At 42.0% G+C, this 27,856-nt stretch overlaps 1 protein-coding gene across 3 annotated transcripts; it reads right to left on the bottom strand.

Annotated features, from left to right (window-relative positions):
* Positions 1–679: 679 nt before the first annotated feature.
* zgc:162872 (BAR_ACAPs and ArfGap_ACAP domain-containing protein) lies at positions 680–13,304 on the bottom strand. 3 transcript variants are annotated; one of them, XM_029673306.2, is made up of 22 exons: positions 12,699–13,304; positions 12,439–12,496; positions 12,207–12,326; positions 12,001–12,054; positions 11,842–11,900; positions 11,221–11,404; positions 10,077–10,121; positions 9,793–9,888; positions 9,168–9,242; positions 8,979–9,082; positions 8,812–8,863; positions 8,583–8,683; positions 8,199–8,310; positions 7,737–7,933; positions 7,430–7,499; positions 7,121–7,215; positions 6,607–6,683; positions 6,328–6,482; positions 5,818–5,927; positions 4,565–4,675; positions 4,415–4,476; positions 680–2,351 (listed from the first exon to the last, which is right to left on the bottom strand). In XM_029673306.2, exons 1-22 carry the CDS (start codon positions 12,749–12,751, stop codon positions 2,182–2,184), a joined length of 2,160 nt encoding a protein of 719 aa, XP_029529166.1. In that variant the 5' UTR covers positions 12,752–13,304; the 3' UTR covers positions 680–2,181. The 3 variants fall into 3 exon arrangements, with proteins under 3 accessions (XP_029529166.1, XP_064880749.1, XP_029529168.1); XM_065024677.1 differs by lacking the exons at positions 12,001–12,054; positions 12,207–12,326; positions 12,439–12,496; positions 12,699–13,304 and having other exon boundaries at positions 11,820–11,854; XM_029673308.2 differs by lacking the exons at positions 11,221–11,404; positions 11,842–11,900; positions 12,001–12,054; ... (1 more) ...; positions 12,439–12,496; positions 12,699–13,304 and adding an exon at positions 10,243–11,121.
* Positions 13,305–27,856: the final 14,552 nt, after the last annotated feature.

Here is a 27,856-nt window from a genome sequence, read left to right as displayed (position 1 = left end):
TCTGTGGTCACCACCTGCAAAACCACTCCTTTATTGGGGGTGTCTTGCTAATTCCCTATAATTTCAACCTGTTGTCTATTCCATTTGCACAACAGCATGTGACATTTATTGTCAATCAGTGTTGCTTCCTAAGTGGACAGTTTGATTTCGCAGAAGTGTGATTGACTTGGAGTTACACTGTGTTGTTTAAGTGTTCCCTTTATTTTTTTGAGCAGTGTATTTTGTACCCCTCATTTAGTTCAGTGTGTTCTTTATTTTGTGTTTCCTTTATTTACCTGTAAAATGGACAGGGGTATCTCTGGAGTCACAACAAAATGGAATATAAAGTTGCGTATAAAGTTCAGTATGACACAATTTCATGTGTACAACAGCTAAAGACCTGCATCACAATACTGAGAGCTTTGCTGTTTCTAAAATTATGTTGTTTTTTTGTGCCTTTTTCATGTCTTTTTTGGGACCCACATACTACACAACGAGGATGAGGTAGTGATTTGCTGTTTGGGGTCAATTTCTATAAAAGGGGAAATCACAAAATATTTGTCTGGACCCTTCTATAACAATCCATTTACATACAAAATAGAGATTTGTTTGTAAAATATAACTTTTCCATTAAGGACTGTACTCATTATTTCAATCACATCTGGGACACTGTGCACCATAATCCAATAAAAACTCAAAACAGTATTGACACATTTTTATTATATCTGACAGTGCCACAGTAAAATCACATATAATATGCCTATATTTAAGCAATAGGGCCCAAGGGGATGTGGAATATTGGCCATATACCACAAACCCCCAAGATGCCTAATTGCCATTATAAACTGGTTACCAACACAAGTAGAACAGTAAACAAGTATTTCTGCGTCATATTGTCTGATATACACACAGCTGAAATGCTGTTTCAGCCAATTATAATCCAGGACCCAAACTACCCACTTTATAATACATTCTAAATCCCTGCATTCTCGTTCTCTAGTTTTGGTCCACTTAATTTCCTCTGCAAACAAAAACATAACAATCTTTTATAAGGAGCCATTGCTTTCAATGGGATTGATCCAGACTCAAATTGAAAGATTAACTGGGGTGTAATCATTAGTTCACACTGTAACAAAAATGTTTCACAATAGAAAATGTTCTGCAACGAAAACGAGAGTTCTTATTGGACAGATTTGGGTAGGTCCCTCCCTGTTTCGTCCTGTTTGGCTCCTAGTGAATACACCCCACATTCAGCAAGAATCAACTGTTCCCACAGATTACCTGTAAGTAGCAACATGTATAGGCTGTATAGGCATGCAGCAGTTCAGTCAGTAAGTGTAAGTCATCTAATAACATCTGAAATATTGGAGTTGCTAATAACAATACATAAATATAATACTTTAGTATTTCAATATGTAACCCTTTTATATTCCTTATTTATGTCCTTTTTGGTCATTACAGCAGACTGTGCAAACACAGTTCATATGCATCCATCCTATGAAACATCCATTCACAAGAATGGGAGCATTCATTCCTTGAGGGTTTAAGGGTCTACTGACCAGTATTCAAGACTGTAACATTTAATATTATAAGTTCTAAACAGGATTGAGATCCTGTTTGCTTCCTTGTAGCAGTAGGCCTAGTAGTTTAAGTTTCCTTTTTCTTTGTAAAATGTTCTAATAACTTCAAAAGTGTGCCTCAAAAATGAAGCAAGTTTAAAAAAAAAAAGTTTTTACTATGTTCAAGTCAGAATTTGATTTGTTATTTAACTGCTGAGGCACAATGACAACTGTCAGACACTGCAGCCCTGAAGGACCAGGAGGGTGCAACTTTACAGAATGTTTAGATATACTGTAAATGTTTTGTATATATTAGGTGTGAGTGTCTGTTATGTAGAACTGAGAGTCATGTCATTTCTACCTGCAACGATGTGAATGTTTCACCTCATTGAATTCACCCCTGGGTTCCCCATTCTTGACCTGAAAAGTGGTAATGACCCTTTTCCTTTATAATTCCCAACCCTAGGTCCCCTCATCTTTATTTACATGGGAGAATCTCTATTGCATAATCCTTGCGTCCTCTCTCCTCACAACCCATTGGATGAGAATGCCAGAGGCCCCACCCGTCTGATCTTTTCCTCCAATGGGTTTTTAGAAAGAGGCGAGATGAGAGGACACGAGGAGTATGCAATTGAGAGTCTCCCTATGTGTCTTCCTCCTCCTTCTCTGCCCTGTGCTGGTCATTCACCATCCTCTTGTCCTGTCCCTCCGCTTCTCCGCTTCTGCTGAACTGTCGACGGGTCAGTCTTTCTGGATCGTGAGAAGCCATATCACTGAAGTCACGGAAGATGTCTTGAAATGTCTCATCGTCACCTGGAAAGAAACACACAAGCATTTCAGCAACATTTTGTGTTTCGATTAAGGGTTGTGTTTAGTAGGCATGAAATGAAACAGAGTGAAACAGGCTGAACTATCTGTACTTGTTCAATAAGAACAAGCCATTTTTAGTCTTCATTGCAAAACGTTTTGCTATGGTGAGCCCTAATTAATACAACCCAACCCAGCACAGCAAAATAGCATTGTAGGAGTTTTCACATTCAGCACGGACAGAGAAGTCTGGCTGATACCAAAACTCGAAGTCCTCCTGACTTCAGAGTCTAGGGAGGCTGTTAGATGCTGTCAGCACGATGCGTCAATAATGAAGGGGGCTGTGCTTTTACTGGTTTGTTCTCCTCTTCGTCTTTCTCTCTCAAACACCCTCATGGACAGCTTCACACAGCCCCGCCCTCTTCCTTTACAAATGTTAGATTTTCACATCCAAACGAGAGGTCTCAACGTTTGAGATATCCAATCAAAGCGTGCTCTATTTCTGAGTGAATTTTGCACCAACAAATGAATTCCTGTCCAGACCAGTGGGACACAGCTCTCCCTAGCTGTGTACCACGTGGGTGGCATCAGCCAAGCTACAGACAAATACCACAGAAGGTGAAAGAACAAAGTCTACTCACAAAGTTTAGATAAACATTGTTGGGTCGATTGGTTCACCTCAACTCTGGAAATCAATACGACTTGCAACTCCATGGGAATTGGACTATACGGATAGGGCTAAATTGAAATGTTTCTTACAGAAGAAATATGAAAAGCACATGCATAAGCATGGTAGCAATTCCAAGGGAACAAGTTTGGAGATTATGGGGAAATTATTAGATCAAAATTGAGGACACAACAGTTCACCGCAGAACTGTTTTCTGTGCATTTTATACTGAACAAAAATAAAAACGCAACATGCAACAATTACAGTTCATATAAGAAAATCAGTCAATTGAAACAACCACTGGGGAGCCAGGCCCAGTCAATCAGAATGAGTTTTTCCACGCAAAACAGAAATACTCCTCAACACCCATCTCAGACGATCCCACAAGTGAAGAAGTCGGATGTGGAGGTCCTGGGCTGGCATGATTACACGTGATCTGCGGTTGTGAGGCCAGTTCGACATACTGCCAAATTCTTTAAAACGATGTTGGAGGCAGCTTAGTGTAAAGAAATAAACATTTCATTCTCTGGCAACAGCTCTGGTTGACATTCCTTCAGTCAGCATGCGAGTTGTATCTCCCTCAAAACTTGCGGGAAAAAACAAAATTGCACATTTTAGAGTGGCCTTTTATTGTCCCCAGCACAATTGCTGTTGTTGTTTACGCAATCCAAAAACGTCCCATTATAAATGGCAATCTGGGTCAGGTGGGCATAATTTTGAAAGCTTGTTCTATTGCCAACATGACTAGCTAAGTTATAAAATACAATCTTAAAAAGGAGTCATAAAGGAGTCATGCGTGCATTTAGTTGCATGTTCTGCCACAAATTCTCTTCACAATAGACAAACATTGGCTCATTCTGTTTATAACAACCTAGGGTATGAAGCCATGTCATCTTGTAACTGTACATCAACATAGTGATCATAAACGTTGACACTGTATATGCCCATGAGTTTTATGGAAATGTGAAGTACACATTTGGATTCACAGGTGTTTGGCTTGCTTGTATGACATCACAGCGGTATTTATTATAATACTCAACGTCTCATCTTTCAAAAATACACTTAAAATACCTCTTAATTTACAGCATTCCCCTCACTCAGACAAAAAAACATTTGCAAAAGTTGCCCAATTAGTGGGAAGGATGGGGGCAACTTCTTGTCACGTGTGGCGCTCAAGTTCAGAAAAGTTGACAGGTCAAAACCCATACAGAGCTGTGAAGTGGAGGCCCTGAGCTCTGATGTCATGTATAGCATGTTACTGGGCAGCCACTGCGTTCCAATTTAGGCTCTTATCAGTTAACATATCTTCCATTTTCAACCCGTATGTATACAGGTTTCTCACAGGCGAGAAACAAATAAAAGGTATCAGCATTTTATTAAACATAAACATAGTGAATGTTACCCATAGATCCAAAGAATCCCTCTGAGTCTCTCATCTCTTCATTCATGCGAGCCATTCGTAGTCTGGAAAACAGTCCCCAAAAAATACAGGCCATTAACAAACTACCACAAAGCTTCTACTTTTCCTGCATTTCAGAGTGGATTTACTTACAGGGTTACTATATCGGCATGTGCTGTCTCTATGGCAATGGCGAGTGGGTCCTGCCCCCTCTCGTCAACTGCATACTGATTGGCTCCCTTTTTTACAAGTAGACACACTTGCCTGTGAGAAACATGATACACACGTTATTCATTTGCACCCACCAAACAGATTTTAACCAATCATAGACTGATATACTATAGCCCAAGACATCAGTGGTTCTCAAAGTGGTACTGCAAGGGGTCAGCAACCAAATTATTAAAAAAAATAAGAAAAGGGGCCAGATACTTGGTTAGTCCGATCATGCACTGCAGAAATCATAGTAAAACTCTTTGCATGCTTTTTTATTGAATTCTCAAGTAGGAGGTGTGTTCTGATTATGACCCCAAAAACTTAAGATAACCCCTGGCCTGACCTGGAAGTACTTCTCCTACTGCTATATGTAGACCAAGGACTTTACCCTGACCATAAACTCTGGGTCCTAGTTACAGGCACTGTTCCAATAGCATACCAGTTAAAACGAAGCTACGTTTTGGGCATGCATAGTGTAGATATTGTAAAATAGCCAGCCATAGTCTATGGTGTTGCTCATCCCTGCTCTATATACTGTATTCCCTGACTGTGTTATGGTTGGACGATGTTATCGCCCCTATTGGCCAAAGTGAAACAGATTTGTGTGTGTCTTTGTGACACATGCCACGATGGAGCAAAGTGTCAGTCAAATGGGCCGTCTCACAGTAGTGAGTTATAAATCATGTGCTGAATAGAAGCAAAGTCCACCGTCTTTAGAACTGGATAATAATCGCGTTAGGACTATTTGCCTCCTCCTCTCTTAATATTGTTTGTTCTATCGCTCTCATAAAGCTGTGATTGAGAATAGCCTACGCCTAGGTCCTATAGACTCCGACTTTCATTCGTGTTCCTTTTTAAAGCGTCAACCTTCTTAGGCTATTTGAATATTTGGGATATAGGCTACTGTATATCATTCTAACTTGTCTTAAAGCTTTTATGATAGGCCTAGTAGGAGGATAGGTTATTGGCCATGGAGGGTCAGGTGGTTTTCTGACCCACACAGATCATTTATTTCCAACGGTATTGACATTCAGGCTACCTAGCTGTCAATCATCGTCAATAGACGATACTATAGTAATATTGCCCAACCCTAGACTGTGTAAAAGCTTTGGTGTGAATTAAACAGAACTCTATTCAACACCATACATATACTGTATATGTAACTGATGTATCTCTATGGGTGTGACCCTCACCCTGTGTGGCCCCAGGTGGCTGCAGTGTGAAGGGCACCTTGGCCGCGCTGGTCACGGTAGTTTACATTGGCTCCATTCTGCAGTAGGAACTCACAGGCCGATAGGGAGCCCTGCAGACAGACAGAAAATGTAAGACAAGTGCACACCCCATGTTTATGGCCCTGAAGTTTAAAGAAAATACACATAAAACAAACTACCTAGTCAGGATAAACTTGGGGGCCTACCATGCTAAAATATAAATATAACCCAATCTATGTCAAACAGACTTAGCAATATTACATTGTCGTGATGTTGCAGATAAGCATGATGCATCACGATGCACTCAAGAGTATCACAGAATAGCTGCACATCTGCATCGGTGCACTTCAATTAGCGTCAATGTGATAACTGCAAAACCGAAACAGCAGAGAAGTTTAGCCCTGGGATTGAATGTCCTTAGCAGCTTGATATTGCTGATTACTTTGTGCATCGCTGACTGTACCTTTAAGTAATGTCCATGGCGCTACTCACCCCAAAAGTTGAGCCAATGAGAGCAGTGCGTCCCTCCTCCTCAGCGTGGCTCCAGTTCACCTCTGCACCCTGCGCCAACGCTGATGCCATGGTGACCAGGTCCCCTTGGAAAGCAGCCTGGTACAACTGGCGCCCTGCATTCTCCCTCCCAATCTCTACAGTAACAATAATAGCGTCATTGAAAGAGGACTGGACTGAGAGGAAATTTAGGAGTAGGACACAGAGACACACAAACAACATCAAACCCCTGCAGAGCTGAGTAGTACGATAGGGACCTACGTGTTTCAGGCGAGCTGGCATCCTTCACAAATCTTTTCTCCACATATTTCTCTTTAATCCATGTCTCTTTCTCTGGGCTGAAAGAGAGAGAGAATAACTGTTATAAAGCAGGGGACTGTGCAGGGAGTTATTTTAGTAGTTTTGTTTCTAATCGAACATTGTAAAGCCCTATGTGAAGTCTTTTGAAACCTACTCCAGTGTTCACTCTTAGAAAAAAATAGTTCCATGTAGAACCCTGTGGAAAGGGTTCTACCTAGAACCCAAAAGGGTTCTTCAAAGGGTTCTCCCATGGGGACAGCCAAAGAACCCTTTTAGGTTCTAGATGGAACCTTTCTAAGAGTTCAGCTCATTCAGTGTAGCTCTTTTATAATCAATGCCTTTCAATTGATGGAGTAAGTCTCTTTCAATCGGAACAGACTAATATAAGGGGTTTTATTTTAGTCCAAAATAGCGAAGTAATGGGAATATAAGGGGTTTGACAGTGTTGCCAAAGAAACGGTTGCGAAATGCTTACCGAGGGCTGCCAGCACTAGGCTTTACTCTGCCCTCTGCTGCACACCTGGACTCATATATCCCATTGATGACATCATTACCCAGACCACACAGCAGCTGCAGAGTAGAACAGAGCAGAAGAGTTAAGAAACTAACCTCATACTTAGGGGCCCTTCGTTTTTTCCTGACCAGTAAAACTCTTGGCCCTAGGTATAGCCAGCTGGTCATGCAGTCAGGAAAATCTCAGGGCTACTACTCATAATTGTAATATTTTATCTTGAGCTACTCAACTTTAATTTGTAACATGTATGTGAGATTTCTGCTACAGTACCTTCAGCTGTTCGGGATCCCAGGAGTCTAGGGTGAGAGATCGCACTTTGGAGAGATGGACCCCGAGGCTCCTGTTAAAAAAACACAACCCAACAGAAACATAGTGGTCAGTAACACCGGTCTTGGGAAGTTCCAGGGGGACTGACAGGACTTACAGCCTAGCACTAACACACCTGATTCAACTAATCAAGGTATGTGTGAGACCTTGATCTGTAAAATGAGGTGTGAAAGTGCTGGACTGGAACAAAAGCCTGCACGCCCTGTAGGTCCCCCAGGACTATAAACACCACACACTAGCAAGGCAGTACCTGTGGATGCCGGAGCACTCGATGCACATGGTGATACCCAGGTTGACGCTGGCCCAGCGTGGCTCCTCCTCACTGCAGTCGCAGCAGCGGTGGTTCCCCGGACTTTGGAGGGCCACAACCAACGCTGCAGGCCTTTGAGGAGGCTGTCCTGGCTGGGGGTCTGAGGGGCTCTGGAGGGGCAGAGGGCTTTCTTTGGGCTGGGCACACAGAGAGGCATAGTTAGAATGTATTTGCCTAGATATTCCTTAATAAGTCAATAGGACACTGACGGTATGCTGTTTTGTTTAGTTAAATGTGACTTTAGAACTGGATAATAATCGCGTTAGGATTATTTTTCGTTTTTGTTTTCTTTGGCCAATTTTTATTTTATACAAAAATCTAAGTGCTCGACAATTGTAGTTAAATAATTGTAGCATGGGAAATCTGTTAATGTGTCTGTAAGCTTGTCTGAGTTGTAAATACCTGAGGCTGCTGGGACTCCACTCTCTCGCGGTAGGCCATGTCTATGCTCCCTTGAACGGCACTGATCCAAGCCTGCTTCAGCTCCTCTGAGTCAGCCTGGAGGGCACAGCATCTGGGCAGAGGAAGACAGACAGGTCAATGAGGGATAACTTGGACTTGAGCTCTGCTTTAATGCAATGCGTCACATGCAAAATATAACTAAAATATTTCCACTGTATCTGAAATCAGCTGCGAAGATTGCACTGTTAAATCTTCAATGACTTGAGTTTTTATTATCTCACAGATAAAGCCTCACGGAGATACATTTAAACAACATTTGGTGGAAAACTTCAGAAAAAAATGTAAATAGAACAAAAAATATAGAAATTAAAACTGCTTAGCTACTTTTTAACAGAAACCAGCTCAAAACTGAAGCGGCGGTCAATGCTGTCCAGAGACTTCACCGCACACAGCCTGAGGTCATCAAACAGCGACACAGGCTCCTCCTACAGGAAGATAACTGTCAATCACAACTATTCAAGGACACAAAAATGTCTGTAATAAAATTCTGCAGTACAACTATAATAAATGATTGCTCAAAAGACCAAATAAATACATAAATAAACTGTCCTACCTTATGTGACTTTGTGTACACCAATTGGTTGTCTTTAATGGAAAACCAGCATCTACAGCAAGATTTGAGATTTAGTGATGTGTTGAATACAGGGGAGTAATTAACTGCCATTGTGTGACATAAGTTGTAAGGTATCACAGTAAAGAATTTGTGTTACTCTCGCTCACCTCTTCCATGTCTTGTTCTTTCTCCGAGATCTTTTGAAGAGGTAGCCCTGTATGGTTTCCCCACCATCAGGACAGGAACTTAGTATGGGCTCCCCTGAGGCATCCTGGACACAAACACACACATTTGTGTTAGTTAAGTGATAATCCTTCAGTAACTGTGAGCGTCTGGCATCTGATGATAACACTCACTCTCTGCTGGACCAGTAGGTGGGTATTCTCCAGGTCCTTTCTTTTAGCTGTACATTCAGTCGAGAGCTGGGCGAGCTGTCAAGAGGCATATTATCAGAAATCTCAATGAACCAGTAGACAATGATATTGGCAGCCGCATTCTGGACTATATACTCCCTGAGTGGCAGGCACAAGCCCAGATAGGGCTCAACCAGTGCCAGAGCACCTGCCCTTTTGACCTCCTCTGAAAATTGTCCTCCTCGCTCAGAATTTTTTTATGACTTTTTAAATTGTATTTTTTGTCTCTTTTCAATGTTTAATTTTAAATGTAACACATTTCACATTAAACTAGCTAATTTAATTAACTCTTGGGAAAAATCCCCCTCCTCACCCTCCAGTTTAAAGAGCGCACGTCTGACTTCTGTATGCAATCAGTGGCCACTGACACAGAATGGAGAGTATGTCCTTTTTTGTTGTTGTTGAGAACCTGAATATTATATATATTTTTTTACAGTCAAGCCAGGTACTTTTAGCTACAGAGTTTTTCCTGGTTAGGTCGCGTGCTCAGTAAAAATTCCTGTCCCTAGTTAAAGTGACTTTCCCTCAACTAACAATCACATCGTCTAGTCTGTCACTGTAGTCTCACCTGTGCGGCCATGGACTTCATAGTGGGCTCCAAGTCTCTAAGCAAGTCAAAGCCTTGGTGGAAGAAGGTATACTGGGCATGGAAGTAGGAGAACACCTGAAACAAACAATATAGGAATGACTGATCAACCAATTCTACATCTACATCTGACATGCCCACTCTCCAATGTTCTTCACAATTCACGTTTTAATTATTTATTGTCATTCATTACACTGAGTTCACCTGGGTATTTAACTACGTTTGCATTTAAGATCACCCACTACAGCTTAGAAACGGGGACTCACAGAATTTAGGATGTCCAGCTTCTGCTGGGCCTTGAAGTTATTCAGCTGCAAGAAGAGCAATGGATAAAAGGACAAATTAACAAAAACAATGCAAGCCACAATCTAAAAATCTGTTGAACTTCACAAAATGAATTTCAAAGCATTGAACGTATTAATATGACCTCACCAATCGCCGAAGAAACCTAAATGAATGCCGTAACTCCGTTAACTCTGGGTTCTGTTTATTAGGCACCAAACAGAAGAACATGGACTGAAACAAGGAGGGACTTCCTTCACTTATCCAATAAGAAACGCTCATATTTTGTTTTCTGTTGCATTTATGATTACTTTAATTCCACCTTAATGAACACGATCCCAGGCCTCATCCTTGTCATTAATAGCCGTCCTAAAATGCATGTTTGCTAATGTCTAGCCATGTCATGGGTTGTCTGGTTATGCGCCGGCCTGTTTATGATGACATACAGTATCTGTTCCTGCTCTGTTAGACGTACCTAAACGTGTTCTCTCACCTGCTTACTCAAACCTTAAACAAATAAACCCCTCCCTCTGTTCCAGGATGTCTTTGCCAGTGAGTCCTTTGCCGTCTGAGTTCTCTGCTAAATAGTCTCTGCTGGGAATGCCCTACTTCAGCAGCCATCATCTGCTCTCTGAGGAATCACACATTCGTTCAATTTCCAATCTGGCCCTCATACCATCATCGTAACCTAATCATCTCCCTTCATTCCCTCTCCTCCCCCCTGTAACTATTCCCTAAGTCATTGCTGTAAATGAGAATGTGTTCTCGGGTAAACTTACCTGCTAAAATAAAGGTAAAATAAAAAAGAAATCACAGCTGAGTGTACTTTACACTATGAGCAGAATGAAAAGAATCATCTAAGTAAGAATTACCTGAGTGCTACTCACTCCGCTAACAATTCCTATCCTGTGTAAACATCCCTAATTCCAAGTAGGGTTGCAAAATTCCAGAAAATGTCTCCAAAGTTCGCAGGCATTTTCAGAATTCGGGGCTGGAGACTTTTAACACCTTTCCGAAATTTTGCAACCCTAATTAGTACCTCCTCAAACTATATTCGACTATAACTAGCAGTTTATTTTCCAATTGTATGTATTGATCTGTGGTTATGCATCTGGCTATTGCATTTACCTGCAAGCAGTAATCAAGGGCAAAGTGCTGGTGACATTTGCGTGTGGCCAACAGAAGATGGCTGGCGCGCTCTGCATCGGTGACTTTGTGGCGGTATATCTGGGCATTTTTCACCGCCGCCGTCTCCAGATCCTCCCCAATCCGCACAAACTCCTTCCTAGTCTCTCCTAGCTGGGGTATGAACCTAAATGACAAAGACATAAAGGACAGTGATTATGATGCAGTTATAATGCATTGTAAAACTTGTCATGAGCATGTATGACCCCCGTACACTGTCTTATAATTATCTCTTCTTCTTTTGTCACATACACCTGTTAGGTGTAGTGAAATGTGTTGTTTTACAGGGTCAGCCATAGTAGTATGGTGCCCCTGTAACAAATGAGGTTTAAGTGCTCAAGGGCATCGAGAGATTTTTCATCTTGTCGGCTCGAGTATTCGAACCAGCAGTTACTGGCCCAACGCTCTTACCGCTAGGTTACCCTAATGATAATGATCCTGACTAGATTCCAGACATTTTGTGTAAGTTGAAATATCGAGAGACCTAAGCCTTATTATAAGACATTATTAAGGCTCATGCTTATAACAAGTTATAAGTGCACCTGTGTGTGTAAGGCAACATACTGTTTGAGAAGGTTTGACAGCTGCTGATTGATAGCTCTTTGCGTCTGGTCAAACAGCACCTAAAGACAGGAGAGAACCACTAGGAGAGTAAAACCTGCGCTGACTAAAGCACATAACAAGTGGACAACAATCATCCGTCTCAAGTGGAACTCAACTCACAGTATGAAAGTTGATCATCTCCTGTAGTCCTTGAATGAACTGACTCATGCAGTTCTATGAGGACAGAAGAGTAGAATGCAACAGACATCAATTTAGTGATAATAAAACAGAACCAAATTCCAATTTTAGCCTAATGATTTGTGTCCCTTATAATTGCCCCAATCCCTTCTTTCCTACATTTTAACCCTCTCCCTGTTCATACATACCATGATGACGCTGTCACGTTTGTGATACGTGGAGAACTCGGCCAGTCCGGCGAGGAAATGCTGATTTGCTGTGTTGTATGCTTGCCCTGATTCAACCATCTTGCCACAGAGCTTCATCACCTGCATCAGGAGGTATACACACTCCGATATTTATGACTTACAATTGACATCACTGCAGAAGCAAAATCATCATGCTGCTTGCTACATTTTCAGAGCACAAAGAACTTTGCACCTTTTCCACTTGACTCTGCAGCTCTGCAACATCAGTTTGACACTTATCCAGGGTAAGCCTGAGCAAAACCAATAAAAACAGATTATTCCCCAGTCTCCAGAAAGTCACCATCAGAGCTATGAAATGCACCATATTGTCATAGTGTTATATTGTTTAAATCCAGACCAGTGTTGTGACAGGTAGAGACAGGTAGAGGAGCAAGGAGTTTTTCCTTAACACCTGAGCAGGAAAAACTCCAAGCCCTAGTGAAGGTTACCAACCTAAATGCAGGTGAGTCCTGGATGCATTCTTCATAGTCCAAGAATGAATCCATTTTGGCTGCGATTTCTCTTCGGTAGAACGGTAGCTGGCTAATAGCTTTGACAAAATTATTCAATGCAATGGGGAGACCTAGATAGATAGCATTAAGCTAGCTATGTTTATAAACTGTCTATGCTATTCATGATACAGATTTAAAGTCACAGCTTGCATCACTAACAGTGACAATAACATAACCAGTTGCTACAATTATAAAGAATAAAACAAAATGTAATTGACATGTTCAGTAGCTAGTGCATTAGCGGCATGCCTATCATTAGCCTTCGAGTAAAGGATAGCCTAAAGCTAGCCAGCTAGGTGTCCTTCCTTGAAAGACGATCGATGGGATGTGAAAAAATGTCATTCGTTTTTCTGAACACGAGCGGCAATGCCCGCTTACTACAAGTTATGGACTGCATGAGCGTGTAAACAGCTCAACAGAATTTTAGATATGTCCCTTTGTAATAACTAAGTATAAATACTAGTCTCAAACAGCTGTCTCCGCATACATGCAAGATGTTGCCAATCGCTTTTTGTAAATATCCGATGATGACTATATTTCTGCTAGCGGCACTAACGATGACGTCACGTTCTTATGATAATGAGGAAACCTTCAAAGTAAAAGCCCCTATTTCAAAACATTGCAAGGTGGATAAATCATTCTAAAGATAATACATTTGAATTAATGTCGATTTTTATTGTGCTTCTTAGCAAATGCAAGAAGGAATTTATGGAAAATATATGTTTTTAAGTGGAGTTGGAAGTACTCATTAGAGTTTGTAGAATCTATATATGGTGTCATTTCATAGGGTACTGAATCATATGGAGTGTTGCTAGCCTTTTACTCCACCCATTGCATTGGCCACAATGAAAATCACTGTATATGCATTACATATAGGCTTACATAGAAAAAACGGTTGTTTGTGCGGATGTAAAAGTGGGGTTGAGAGTACTCATTAGAGTTTGTAGAATCTATATATAGTGTCATTTCATGGGGCACTGAATAATAATACAGAGTGTTATGCTGGCCTTTTACTACACCCATTCCATTGGCCACAATGAAAATCACTGTATATGCATTACATATTGGCTTATAGAAAATTGTATTTTATTTGTGGAGATGTAAAAGTGGGGTTGGGAGTACTCAGTAGGGTCCATAGAATCTACAGCACCAGTCAAAAGATTGGACACACATACTCATTCAAAGGTTTTTCTTTATTTTTGACTATTTCCTACATTGTAGAATAATAGTGAAGACATCAAAACTATGAAATAACACATATGGAATCATGTAGTAACCAAAAAAGTGCTAATACAGAGTGTTATGCTTGCCTTTTACTACACCCATTCCATTGGCCACAATGAAAATCACTGTATATGCATTACATATTGGCTTATATAAAATTGTATTTTATTTGTGGAGATGTAAAAGTGGGGTTGGGAGTACTCAGTAGGGTCCATAGAATCTACAGCACCAGTCAAAAGATTGGACACACATACTCATTCAAAGGTTTTTCTTTATTTTTGACTATTTCCTACATTGTAGAATAATAGTGAAGACATCAAAACTATGAAATAACACATATGGAATCATGTAGTAACCAAAAAAGTGCTAAAAAAATCCAAAATATATTTTATATTTGAGATTCTTCAATGTAGCCACCCTTTGCCTTGATGACAGCTTTGCACACTCTTGGCTTTCTCTCAACCAATTTCACCTGGAATGCTTTCCCAAAAGTCTTAAAGGAGTTCCCACATATGCTGAGCACCTTTTGGCTGCTTTTCCTTCACTCTGCGGTCCAACTCATCCCAAACCATCTCAATTGGGTTGAGGTCAGGTGATTGTGGAGGCCAGGTCATCTGATGCAGCACTCCATCACTCTCCTTCTTGGTCAAATAGCCCTTACACAGCCTGGAGGTGTGTTGGGTCATTGTCCTGTTGAAAAACAAACAATAGTCCCACTAAGTGCAAATCAGATGGGATGGCATATCACTGCAGAATGCTGTAGTAGCCATGCTCGTTAAGTGTATGGAACGCAGTTTGGGTCTTTATGTGTCAAAAAAAGATACACGTCAAATAACAATATGCAAATATTGGCCAATAACAAATAAGGTGCATGTGAAGCCAGCTATGTGAAAAACATTGTCAATCATAATCACCAACAAACTAATAAGTCGTGTCGAACCTTGAAAACATGAGACAGCTTTTAAAGTTTTGCCAACCAAGGACAACCACCTTTACAACTACCCCAGGAGGATCAGGTGGTTTAAAGGTAAGATTAATTCTGGTTGGTAATACCTGGCAAAAGTCAACATTAACCGGCACAGCTAATGTAACGCTCCCCCCTTTCTATTGTTAGCCTATCTAGCCATGTTATCGTTTGTTATTTAACAGTATGTCTGTTCGAGTAAACTAGGCCTTTACATTGCTGTTATGTTGTTTAATGTTTTCATTGACTTTTTCTTCAAATATCGCTTGAACATGGAGGGTCATAGGACTGGACTGAACTACACTAACTAGCTAGGTATGGCTAACTATAGCAGCAGCTACCGTGGGGTGTGCGAGTATGGGCGGCGTCGGTTATGCTGAGTGTCGTTAGTGTAACTTTTTATAACGTTTGCACCTGTCAGATTTCAATCATTCAGGAGACAGCATAATGCTGGAGTCCAAAGGCGGCAAACAGGGAGAAACCGGCTGATAAATATGAGGGTTTGCCTGATCGCTGACCCTACCATCCAGCAGCTCTTTTCTTATTTTCACCCCTCACGTTCTAACTCACTTTCTCCTTCTCCCTTACCTTCACCTCCCTCATCTCCATTTGTTTATAAACAAATTGCAGTATTTAAAACCTCAATGTCAGAGTATTTTCCCTTACGATCAATCCTTATTCGATTTGTCATACATTTTGAATGAGCTCCCCCCCTCTAGAACGGACGTAAGTGACCTTTTACGTTCGCTATAGAGCCGAGTGGACCAGGACAACTGCCCCATCGTCGACGTGATAAATGTCCACAGGGGCAACGTCCTAAACAGTAGCCTGTATGCGTTTCAACGCAAAAACTTGAATGCAGGGGCTAAGATGGATGTTGCATTCGTGTACGTTGAGTCCAAAGTGGAGGGGGCAGTTGACCAAGGGGTCCCTCCAGGGAGATTTACAGGCTCCTCATGAGGGACATCAGAGATCATCTTCGAGGGTCCGGAAGGAGCGAAACGGCTGTCCCTTGATGTTCATGGTAAGCCTTCTTTTTACCTGTATTAAGGTCTGATTTTCATGTAAAATACAGAAATTAAGCCAAAACAATTAGTGAAGAGGCTTTTTCAGGTACTTTCTCCAGGGCGACATATCATATGGATAATAAAGCTGGCACACATTTGAAATGGTCTTTTTAGCATCACAAAGGCCTGTATAAAACCATTGGGAAAATGATCAGTGTGGTCCATGGAGGGGTTGGGCCCCACTTCTTCTCTGAGCGACTTCGCAGCAGTGTATGGGAAGCCTGCACCTACACTCAGTTTGGAGGAGGTGAGCCACACTACTCTGAGAGCACATTTGGAAAATGTCCATTTGATATCCTCCCTAACAGCAACAGGAAACAATATATCATTTTTGACATGTATGGTTTCTTTTGCTGTGTTTAAAATTCTTGATTGCCTGTCATGCATTTTTAAAATTCTAGATAAAAAAAGCAGAGGACCTATCAGAGGTGAATAACAAATTGGAGGAATCGGTAGACTGGCTGAGCCTACTGGGGCTGAAAAGGTTTGTTGTCAAGACAATGGAGGACAGTGATGGTGTGGTTGAATCGGTGGCTCAACAATTTGTCCATGGGAGCATGCAGGCCTTGGAGCAGTAAGTCAACTCTGTCATTAATATGTGAAGTACTAGTTATTGCCTCCCCTAACATAAGTATTTTGAATCGGTCCACCCCCCTAAATCAATACACATCACTATATTGTCCTTATCACTTATTTGTTTTAAGTATACATACCGTCTCTAAACCATAACAGGTTCAAATATGGTCTCAACTCTCTTGGGCTGCTGGAGGCATTGGGGAACCACCAGACAGCTACTGAGCTGTCTTCGATGCATAATCAGAAACATCTTCATGGGCTGTATTATCTCTCGATACGGAATCTTTTTTATTTTTATTGACTAGAATGGTCATATCTTTGCTCTGTCTTGGAACATATGGGAATTGGCTCCAATTTCATTAATATTATTTAAAATACTATATGCCAATTCCTCAGCCATGGTTATAACTAGCCATATCTACTCTCTGTTCACCAGAAGCATCAGACAAGCGATCCAATTTCGCCTTTGCTATTCTTATTATACATGGAACCGTTGGCCCAGGCAATTCGTCAATTGAAGGAAAGCCACATGCACCGAATACAACAAGTGTAGATTTTAACGTGAAATGCTTACTTTACAAGCCCTTTACCAACAGTGCAGTTCATGAAGAAGAAAATATTTACTAAGTAGGGAAAAATAAAAAGTAACACAAAAAGAATAACAATAACGAGGCTATCTACAGGGGGCACCGGTACCGAGTCAGTGTGTAGGGGTACAGGCTAGTTGAGGTAATCATTTTTATGAATTGTTCCGAGGTCTAACGGCTTGGGGGTAGAAGCTGTTGAGGGGCCTTTTGGTCCTAGACTTGGTGCTCCGGTACCGCTTGGGTGCAGGAAGCTTGGCCCCAGTGATGGGCCGTTCGCACTACCCTCTGTAGGGCCTTGCGGTTAGATGCCGAGCAGATGCAATACCAGGTGGTGATGCAACCGGTCAGGATGCTCTTGATGGTGCAACTATAGAAACTTTTGAGGATATGGGGGCCCATGCCAAATCGTCACAGTCTCCTGAGGGGGAAAATGTTTTGTCGTGCCCTCTTCACGACCGTCTTGGTATGTTTGGACCATGATAGTTCGTTGGTGATGTGGACACCAAGGAAATTGAAACTCTCGACCCGCTCCACTACAGCCACGTCGATGTTAATGGGGGCCTGTTCGGCCCAACGTTTCCTGTAGTCCATGATCAGCTCCTTTGTCTTGCTCACGTTGAGGGAGAGGTTGTTGTCCTGGCACCACACTGCCAGTTCTCTGACCTCCGCCCTATAGGCCTGTACATAAAATACCTCTTACCTCCGCACATTATTCTAGTACTGGTATTCCCGGTAAATAGATCAATTCTTGTGGATTTTATTTTATTCCTCAAGTAACAATTACATTTTTTAACTCTGCATTGTTGGGAAGGGCTCTTAAGCAAGCAATTCAAATCAAATCCTATTAGTCACATACAAATGTTTAGCAGATGTTACTGCGAGTGTAGCAGAATGCTTGTGCTTCTAGTTCCGACGTTGCAGTAATATCTTACAAGTAATCTAACAATTCCACAACTTCCTAATACACACAAATCTAAAGGGATAGAATAAGAATATGTACAGTTGTGGCCAAAAGTTTTGAGAATGACACAAATATGAATTTTCACCAAGTCTGCTGCCTCAGTTTGTATGATGGCATTTTGCATATACTCCAGAATGTTATGAAGAGTGAACCAATGAATTGCAATTAATTGCAAAGTCCCAGTAAGATTGCACCTAAATCAACCATTTATCGGATTATCAAGAACTTCAAGGAGAGCGGTTCAATTGTTGTGAAGAAGGCTTCAGGGTGCCCAAGAAAGTCCAGGAAGCGCCAGGACCGTCTCCTGAAGTTGATTCAGCTCCGGGATTGGGGCACCACCAGTACAAAGCTTGCTCAGGAATGGCAGCAGGTAGGTGTGAGTGCATCTGCACGCACAGTGAGGCGAAGACTTTTGGAGGATGGCCTGGTGTCAAGAAGAGCAGCAAAGAAGCCACTTCTCTCCAGGAAAAACATCAGGGACAGACTGATATTCTGCAACAGGTACAGGGATGGACTGCTGAGGACTGGGGTAAAGTCATTGTCTGTGACGAATCCCCTTTCCGATTGTTTGGGGCATCCGCAAAAAAGCTTGTCCGGAGAAGACAAGGTGAGCGCTACCATCAGTCCTGTGTCATGCCAACAGTAAAGCATCCTGAGAACATTCATGTGTGGGGTTGCTTCTCAGCCAAGGAAATGGGTTCACTCGCAATTTTGCCTAAGAACACAGCCATGAATAAAGAATGGTACCAACATCCTCCGAGAGCAACTTCTCCCAACCATCCAGGAACAGTTTGGTGACGAACAATGCCTTTTCCAGCATGATGGAGCACCTTGCCATAAGGCAAAAGTGATAACTAATTGGATCGGGGAACAAAACATCGATATTTTGGGTCCATGGACAGGAAACTCCCCAGACCTTAATCCCATTGAGAACTTGTGGTCAATCCTCAAGAGGCGGGTCGACAAACAAAACCCCACAAATTCTGACAAACTCCAAGCATCGATTATGCAAGAATTGGCTGCCATCAGTCAGGATGTGGCCCAGAAGTTAATTGACAGCATGCCAGGGCGGATTGAAAAATAAGGGTCAAATCAGCAAATATTGACTCTTTGCATCAACTTCATGTAATTGTCAATAAAAGCCTTTGACACTTATGAAATGCTTGTAATTATACTTCAGTATTACATAGTAACATCTGACAAGAGTATCTAAAGACAGTGAAGCAGCAAACTTTGTGAAAATTAATATTTGTGTCATTCTCAAAACCTTTGGCCACGACTGTACATATAAATATATGGATGAGCGATGACCGAGCGGCATAGGCAAGATGCAAAAGATGGTACAGTATATACATATAAGATGAGTAATGTAAGATATATAAACATTATTTAAGTGGCATTATTTAAAGTGACAAGTGATCCATTTATTAAAATGGCCAATGATTTGAGTCTGTATGTAGGCTGCAGCCTCTCTGTGTTAGTGATGACTGTTTAACAGTCTGATGGCCTTGATGTAGAAGCTGTTTCTCAATCTCTCAGTCCCAGCTTTGATGCATCGGTACTGACCTTACCTTCTGAATGGTAGCGAGGTGAAGAGGCAGTGGTTGTTGTCCTCGATTATCATTTTGGCCTTCCTTTGATGGGAACGTCTATACCAGTTGTATTCAGTGCATGTGACAAATACAATTTGATTTGTTTCACTCAATTGGAGAGGACACATCAGAGTAGGCATAATAAGGCCACATTATATGTAATCATCGTGTTTCTTCTATGTTGGTACATTTGCTTTTATTGTTTAGAGAACTTATAAAAGGGATGTGTGTATCTAATCATGACATGGCATTGGTCGGAATTTACATACACCTTAACCAAATACATTTAAACTCAGTTTTTCACAATCCCTGACATTTATTCCTCATAAAAATTCCCTGTTTTAGGTCAGTTAGGATCACCACTTTATTTTAAGAATGTGAAATGTCAGAATAATAGTACAGAGAATGATTTACTTCAGCTTTTATTTCTTTCATCACATTCCCAGTGGGTCATAAGTTTACATACACTCAATTGGTATTTGGTAGTATTTGCCTTTAAATTGTTTAACTTGGGTCGAACGATTCGCGTAGCCTTCCACAATCTTCCCACAATAAGTTGGGTGAATTTTGGCCCATTATCCTGACAGAGCTGGTGTAACTGAGTCAGGTTTGTAGGGGCGACTCCAATACCTCCAATACCTCGACTTTGTTGTCCTTAAGCCATTTTGCCACAACTTTGGAAGTCTGCTTGGGGTCATTGTCCATTTGGAAGACCCATTTGGGACCAAGCTTTAACTTCCTGACTGATGTCTTGAGATGTTGCTTCAATATAATCAAATAATGTTCCTTCCTCATGATGCCATCTATTTTGTGAAGTCTCATGATGCCATCTATTTTGTGAAGTGCACCAGCGAAGCACCCCCACAACATGATGCTGCCACCCCGGTGCTTCACGGTTAGGATGGTGTTCTTCGGCTCACAAGCCTCCCCATTTTTCCTGCAAACATAATGATGTTCATTATGGCCAAACAGTTCTATTTTTGTTTCATCAGACCAGAGACATTTTTCCAAAAAGTACCATCTTTGTCCCCATGTGCAGTTGAAAACCGTAGTCTGGCTTTTTTTATGGCGGTTGTGGAGCAGGAGCTTCTTCCTTGCTGAGCGGCCTTTCAGGTTATGTCGATATAGGACTCATTTTACTGTGGATATAGATACATTTGTACCCGTTTCCCCTAGCATCTTCACAAGGTCCCTTGCTGTTGTTCTGGGACTGATTTTCACTTTTCGCATCAAAGTACGTTAATCTCTAGGAGACAGAACGCGTCTCCTTCCTGGGCAGTCTGACAGCTGCGTGGTCACATGGTGTTTATACTTGCAAACTATTGTTTGTACAGTGGTACCTTCAGGCATTTGGAAATTGCTCCCAAGGATGAACAATTTTTTTATGAGGTCTTGGTTGATTTCTTTTGATTTTCCCATGATGTCAATCAAGGAGGCACTGAGTTTGAAGGTAGGCCTTGAAATACCTCCACAGGTACACCTCCAATTGACTCAAATATGTCAATTAGCCTATCAGAATCTTCTAAAGCCATGACATAATTTTCTGGAATTTTCCAAGTTGTTTAAAGGCACAGTCAACTTAGTGTATGTAAACTTCTGACTCACTGGAATTATAAGTTAAATGATCTGTAAACATTTGTGGCAAAAAATGACTTGTATCATGCACAAAGTAGATGTCCTAACCAACTTGTCAAAACTATAGTTTGTTAACAAGAAATTTGTGGAGTGGTTTAAAAACTAGTTTTAATGACTCCAACCTAAGTGTATGTAAACATCCGACTTCAACTGTATACTGCACTCTGATTGCAATGTTTTTTTGTAACACCATGATAACTTGGATCAAAAAAAGGCCTGCACATCCAGTAGCTAGCCAGGACCAGAGATAGGAAACCTTGCCCTAATGCATTCATTAAAGATAATGATTGATAATGCATATACATTTATTCATAGACTAGCCATGATACAAGAGGCCTTCCAATAGTTCATCACAGCAATGTGTGTGTGAGCTGCCACCCAACCACAGATTGTCCATGGGGAAATTTCCCAGAGTACTAGACTTCCTCATCAAGGACCAAGGTACCAAAGACCAACAGGTAAGACATTGTTTGTCCCAATAATATATTGTTTTTCCTGAAGTGTACATTTGTTCACTACTTCCCTCAAATCTAAAATCATTGTCTTGGTGGAGGCATGGGCTAGAGGGGCTATGTCCCAATTATCTCCCCAAGAGTGCACTTGTTCACTTCCCTTCACGGAAAGGAAATTACTGTTAAAAAAATATAATGGGAGCTCCCACTAACCCATGCATCAACAATCCAATGCTTTTAGATTGATGGGAAGTAGTGAACGAGTGCACACTTCCGGAGAAAGGAGATATTGTTGGGACAGATCCAGGGACTTTCGACCATATTTCCTATACCAATCACTTCCTTTCAAATCAGTGAAGGGAAGTGAACAAGTGCAGATAATTGGGCCAGTCAGTGATATGTGGGATGATAGTTGATATGACAGTCCTTATTTTGTGTATTTTTATCCAGAAATATGGGCCACTGCAATTGCCTCCCACAATATTTTAAGCTGTGTGCACAGAATAATACCTGAACAACTTCACAAATGGACAGATCGATGAGAAAGAGCAGAGGAGGACGGGCGTTGCGTGGAGTGAGGGCATAGTGCGACGCTGCAGATATGAAACAAGTAGCCCTATGAAGGTAGTCCTGTACATCAGGGGGGTACCTGGTGATGGTGCAGTTTTCCTCACTTGGGGCCATGGATTGTAGAATCCTTGTTTTCAGAGGTAGGATCACAGGACACAGACGGTGCAGTTTCAGTGCTCAATAGGGTTGTTTGAGGGGTTTGAGCACCTGGAGGACCTCTGCCACTTTCGCGTCATCATCAGACAAGGTGACGATGTCTTTATGTTTTTCCAGGTTCTTGTCTGTCAGTGCAGAGTATACAGCTGCCTGCTGCTCAAGATGGCGCTCCAACATGTCATAAGTGGAGTTCCATCTTGTTGTGACATCGTGTATGAGCTTGTGGGTCGGTAGCTGTAACATTTCCTGCTTGGTCTTAAGCACATGAACGGCTGTTGTGCTTCGGTGGACAAAGGAAACCATCTTCCTAATCCTCCCAAGGAGGCGGTCCATCTGGTTCACTGAGATTCCCCTTTGGGATGCTAAATTGATCACATGTGCAAAGCAAGCTTTCTCTGGCCCCAGTCCAGCTTATATCACTGCATTTACTTGGTTCTTGGCATTATCTGTGGTGGTTGGGTCTCTCTAGCTTCCACTCTGCTACTGCTCCTAGCAGTACCTGCCCCAGATGTGTGCCTGTAGCACGGGACGTGTCTGTAGCACCGGACTTCGCATTTCCCACTCCTTTGTGGTTTCCGTTGCCCTGGAGGCCCACCCGTCTGTGGTGAGGGCAACAGAGGATGCCTTGGATAATTCGGCGACAATTTAGATCTTTTCCTGTTCATAAAGATCTGGCACGATCTTCATACTGAAGTGGGTGCGCCAGGGGATTTTTTAGCGTGGCCACCATATTTTTAAACCCTTTGTTTTCCACAACAGAGTATGGCCTCATGTCTGCAGCGTTAAACATCCCAATAGATTTGGTGATGGCTTCAGCCCGGTCTGATTCTGCAGCAAAGGGCTGCTTAAATGCCGCGGTGAGAAGTTGTCGTCTCTTGGCTGAGTTGGCTCCCGTCACTGACACACCAGGGTGATGATGATTTAAATGTGTGGCCATGCTCGATGTATTTCCATGATTATACGGCTTTCTTGTGGCACAATGCCTACACACCGTAATGGTGTTGTCCACCACCCTTGTTCAGACATCATATTTGAAAGGGAAGCCAAAATGCTCCCATACATGAGACTTAAATGAAGCGGGAGGCTTTTCCAGTTCTTCAGCTCCTCCGCTAGCCATGTCCGTCTCTGCTCTTTTTCTACTTTGCAACGCAGGCATCCAGGATTGATTCGTTGGGATTCAACATGCCCCGTTAACGTTAACAGTACAGTCGTGGCCAAAAGTTTTGAGAATGACACAAATATCAATTTCCACAAAGTTTTCTGCTTTAGTGTCTTTAGATACTCTTGTCAGATGTTACTATGGAATACTGAAGTATAATTACAAGCATTTCACAAGTGTCAAAGGCTTTTATTGACAATTACATGAAGTTGATGCAAAGAGTCAATATTTGCTGATTTGACCCTTATTTTTCAAGACCTCTGCAATCCACCCTGGCATGCTGTCAATTAACTTCTGGGCCACATTGATGGCAGCCAATTCTTGCATAATCAATGCTTGGAGTTTGTCAGAATTTGTGGGGTTTTGTTTGTCGACCCGCCTCTTGAGGATTGACCACAAGTTCTCAATGGGATTAAGGTCTGGGGAGTTTCCTGTCCATGGACCCAAAATATTGATGTTTTGTTCCCCGATCCAATTAGTTATCACTTTTGCCTTATGGCAAGGTGCTCCATCATGCTGGAAAAGGCATTGTTCGTCACCAAACTGTTCCTGGATGTTTGGGAGAAGTTGCTCTCGGAGGATGTTGGTACCATTCTTTATTCATGGCTGTGTTCTTAGGCAAAATTGCGAGTAAACCCATTTCCTTGGCTGAGAAGCAACCCCACACATGAATGTTCTCAGGATGCTTTACTGTTGGCATGACACGGGACTGATGGTAGCGCTCACCTTGTCTTCTCCGGACAAGATTTTTTCCGGATGCCCCAAACAATCAGAAAGGGGATTCGTCACAGACAATGACTTTACCCCAGTCCTCAGCAGTCCAATCCCTGTACCTGTTGCAGAATATCAGTCTGTCCCTGATGTTTTTCCTGGAGATTAGTGGCTTCTTTGCTGCTCTTCTTGACACCAGGCCATCCTCCAAAAGTCTTTGCCTCACTGTGCGTGCAGATGCACTCACACCTGCCTGCTGCCATTCCTGAGCAAGCTCTTTACTGGTGGTGCCCCGATCCCGGAGCTGAATCAACTTTAGGAGACGGTCCTGGCGCTTCCTGGACACCCTGAAGCCTTCTTCACAACAATTGAACCGCTCTCCTTGAAGTTCTTGATAATCCGATAAATGGTTGATTTAGGTGCAATCTTACTGGCAGCAATATCCTATTGTGCAAAGCAATGATGACGGCATGTGTTTCCTTGCAGGTAACCATGATTGACAGAGGAAGAACAATGACTCCAAGCACCACCCTCCTTTTGAAGCTTCCAGTCTGTTATTCGAACTCAATAAGCATGGCAGAGTAATCTCCAGCCTTGTCCTCGTCAACACTCACACCTGTGTTAAACAAGAGAATTACTGACATGTCAGCTGGTCCTTTTGTGGCAGGGCTGAAATGCAGTGGAAATGTTTTTTGGGGGATTCAGTTCATTTGCATGGCAAAAAGGGACTTGGCAATTAATTGCAATTCATCTGATCATTCTGGAGTATATGCAAATTGCCATCATACAAACTGAGGGAGCAGACTTTCTGAAAAGTAATATCTGTGTCATTCTCAAAGCGTTTGGCCACGACTGTACACACAACTGATTTAAAAAATAATTAAATCAACGTTGGTAGTGAGTACTATATCGAAATCTTGGCAGTGGAGGACAGAAAGTACCAGTTAAAACCATTTTGATTTGAATTAAACGTTGCATAGGTTGGCCCATGTTAGAAGTGGTCAAACTTACTTTCTGGACCAGAATGCCAAAACTTCAGGAGATAAGAGGTGCTCAAAGTTTACCTACAGTGAGCTCCCAAAGCACTGGGACAGTGAACTTGTTGTTGTTCTGGCTCTGTACTCCAGCACTTCGGATTTAAAATTATACAATGACTGTGGTTAAATTGCAGACTTTAATGGTGCAAGGGGCAACACTTCATTCTGAGGAGTGAATTTCACAGATCCTCAGCTACACTAGCACTATCACACTTGATTCAACTAATCACCTCCGCAACTAGCCATATCACACCAGTGACACATTTGACCTCATCCGCAGCAACCCCAGCAGCTGGGCAGAGCCCAACTGAGTGATCCGGGTCAACAGCATCAATGTAACAGTCTTGCCTCGTTCCCTTGCAACACAACTGCCTCCCATGAAGCATCAATACCTATCGCTCCACAAAATCCACGGCACTTGCAGAGCAAGGGAAACAACTACTTTAAGGTCTCGGAGAGAGTGACGTAACCGATGAAAACGCTACTAGTGCGCACCGCTAACTAGCTAGCCATTTCACACCGGTTACACTAGTACAAAAACAAAAATGTGTACCCCCTTGGGTTCCCAGGACCAGGATTGGGGAACACTAAATTAGATTAAACAAAAGAAACTGAACAACCAGTTGAAGAATGTTGATTATGGTCACCCAGAGTGCGATTATGTCCCTACGGAGTGCTGCATGAGTTGTGGTTTCAAATGGTGTTACGAGAATTATGTTCTCATGTTCATGAACCAATTCAATTCAACTACTCAGTCTGCTATATCAGGATTTGTAGGATACTGATAGAAATGAAAACAGAGGCCCAGCTAAAATAGTCAAAGGTTTATTCACGGGAACGTTCTAAAGTCAAGAATACAAAACAATTCATTTTATACTGACTTCTCACGCACACACATTCACCCCACCATATGCACACACATTCACGCTAACATCAGCACACAATGTCCTGCTACGCACACACATTCACACTAACCAGCCGATAGAGATTAGGGAGACCTTGTCCTCGAGACGTACTCCCCGTTCTCTCCCAAATCTCTAGTCAGGCCGGCACCGAGCTCAGACAGTCTGTGTTTAAAATACCATAAAGATAAACATTAGCTGTATTGTTTTACATAATTCTGACTAGGACTACACATATTGATTATGATTGTATACATTCTAATCAACTCCATGTTTCAGGACAGAATATTCTCATCATTCAATTAACAGATAAATCCAACTAACAAATGGTCACACCTATATTAAATCAGGCCACACCTACCAAACGGGAGCAAATACACCTGACTGTTGAAGAACTGTATGCCCCGAGTCAATGAATTGAACGCACCCTTGGTGTCCATTCTGTTGTTTCTTTGACAGGTCTTTACAATAAAGACCTGTACGTGATAAAGACAGTGGTGTCCCTGTCGCCACGGTGATCGGAGTCTATTCCGAAGACATCAACAAACTCTCCCTCAGACACTCCATCCAGAGAGCAGCTACTCAGGTCAGACACTTGCTAGTCCACGGACCAGATACTCAGTTCAGACACACTCTACTGTCCACTACCCAGGACGGACACTCTAGTCGAGACAAGTATCAGAGCATATCGCTGACACGGAGTCCAAATGGTTAAACTACTGTTCCTTTCCTTTCAGGTATGGAGAGGAACAGAGGATTATTTTACCAGAGGCTCAAGAGAACCCAGAGAGGATTCATCTTCACTAGTTTTGTTTATTAGTGTGAGGACGTATACAATGCAAAACATTATATTGTACTTCGCTACAAATGGCCCCAAAAGGTACTTTTAATCACATTAAAAATCTTGTGTTTCAGGGCTACATTAAACAGATGCATCACTTGTGAATTACATAAATATTAAACTATCAATAGGATCCATTAAACAAGTTTTGTTGCAACAATGAAAACTATCTTGAATGTAAACAGTGCATATAAAGATTGCTTTACGAAAACAATCTTACATGCTACTGATTTGCCCAAAACTTGCATGTCATATGTCATGATAGACTTGGATTTAGCTACCTCACTCATCCCTTTTTCACTCTACTGAGGGGAGCCAAAAGCTGAGCCAAGCCAGTACTGCACCAGCCTTGACCAGGATCCAATCGGATCGCGCTTGTAGACAATACAGCTTTTAAAGGCAATGTTACCTCATTCGTGGAGATTGCAAGGTAATGTCAGCTCAATTAGAATGATTTGTCAGCTCAATTATTAGTCAAGCTCGCTATAGTGCGGTTTTGGATTGAATCCCGACACTTGAAAATGTACTGGAAAGTAGAATGTGAAAGGAAAATATCCAAGCCAGCATGGTATTGTGCATCGTTGGTATCATTCCACCCTGAACTGTGGTATACTAACCTACATACCTGTAATGTATGTAGTTCCTGGCGTGCCATAGGATGGCAC

Source organism: Oncorhynchus nerka, linkage group LG11, assembly GCF_034236695.1.
Source record: "Oncorhynchus nerka isolate Pitt River linkage group LG11, Oner_Uvic_2.0, whole genome shotgun sequence".
Classification (NCBI taxonomy): domain Eukaryota; kingdom Metazoa; phylum Chordata; class Actinopteri; order Salmoniformes; family Salmonidae; genus Oncorhynchus; species Oncorhynchus nerka.
Note: the sequence above shows the minus strand (reverse complement) of the source record. Positions and strands in the feature narration are given on the sequence as shown.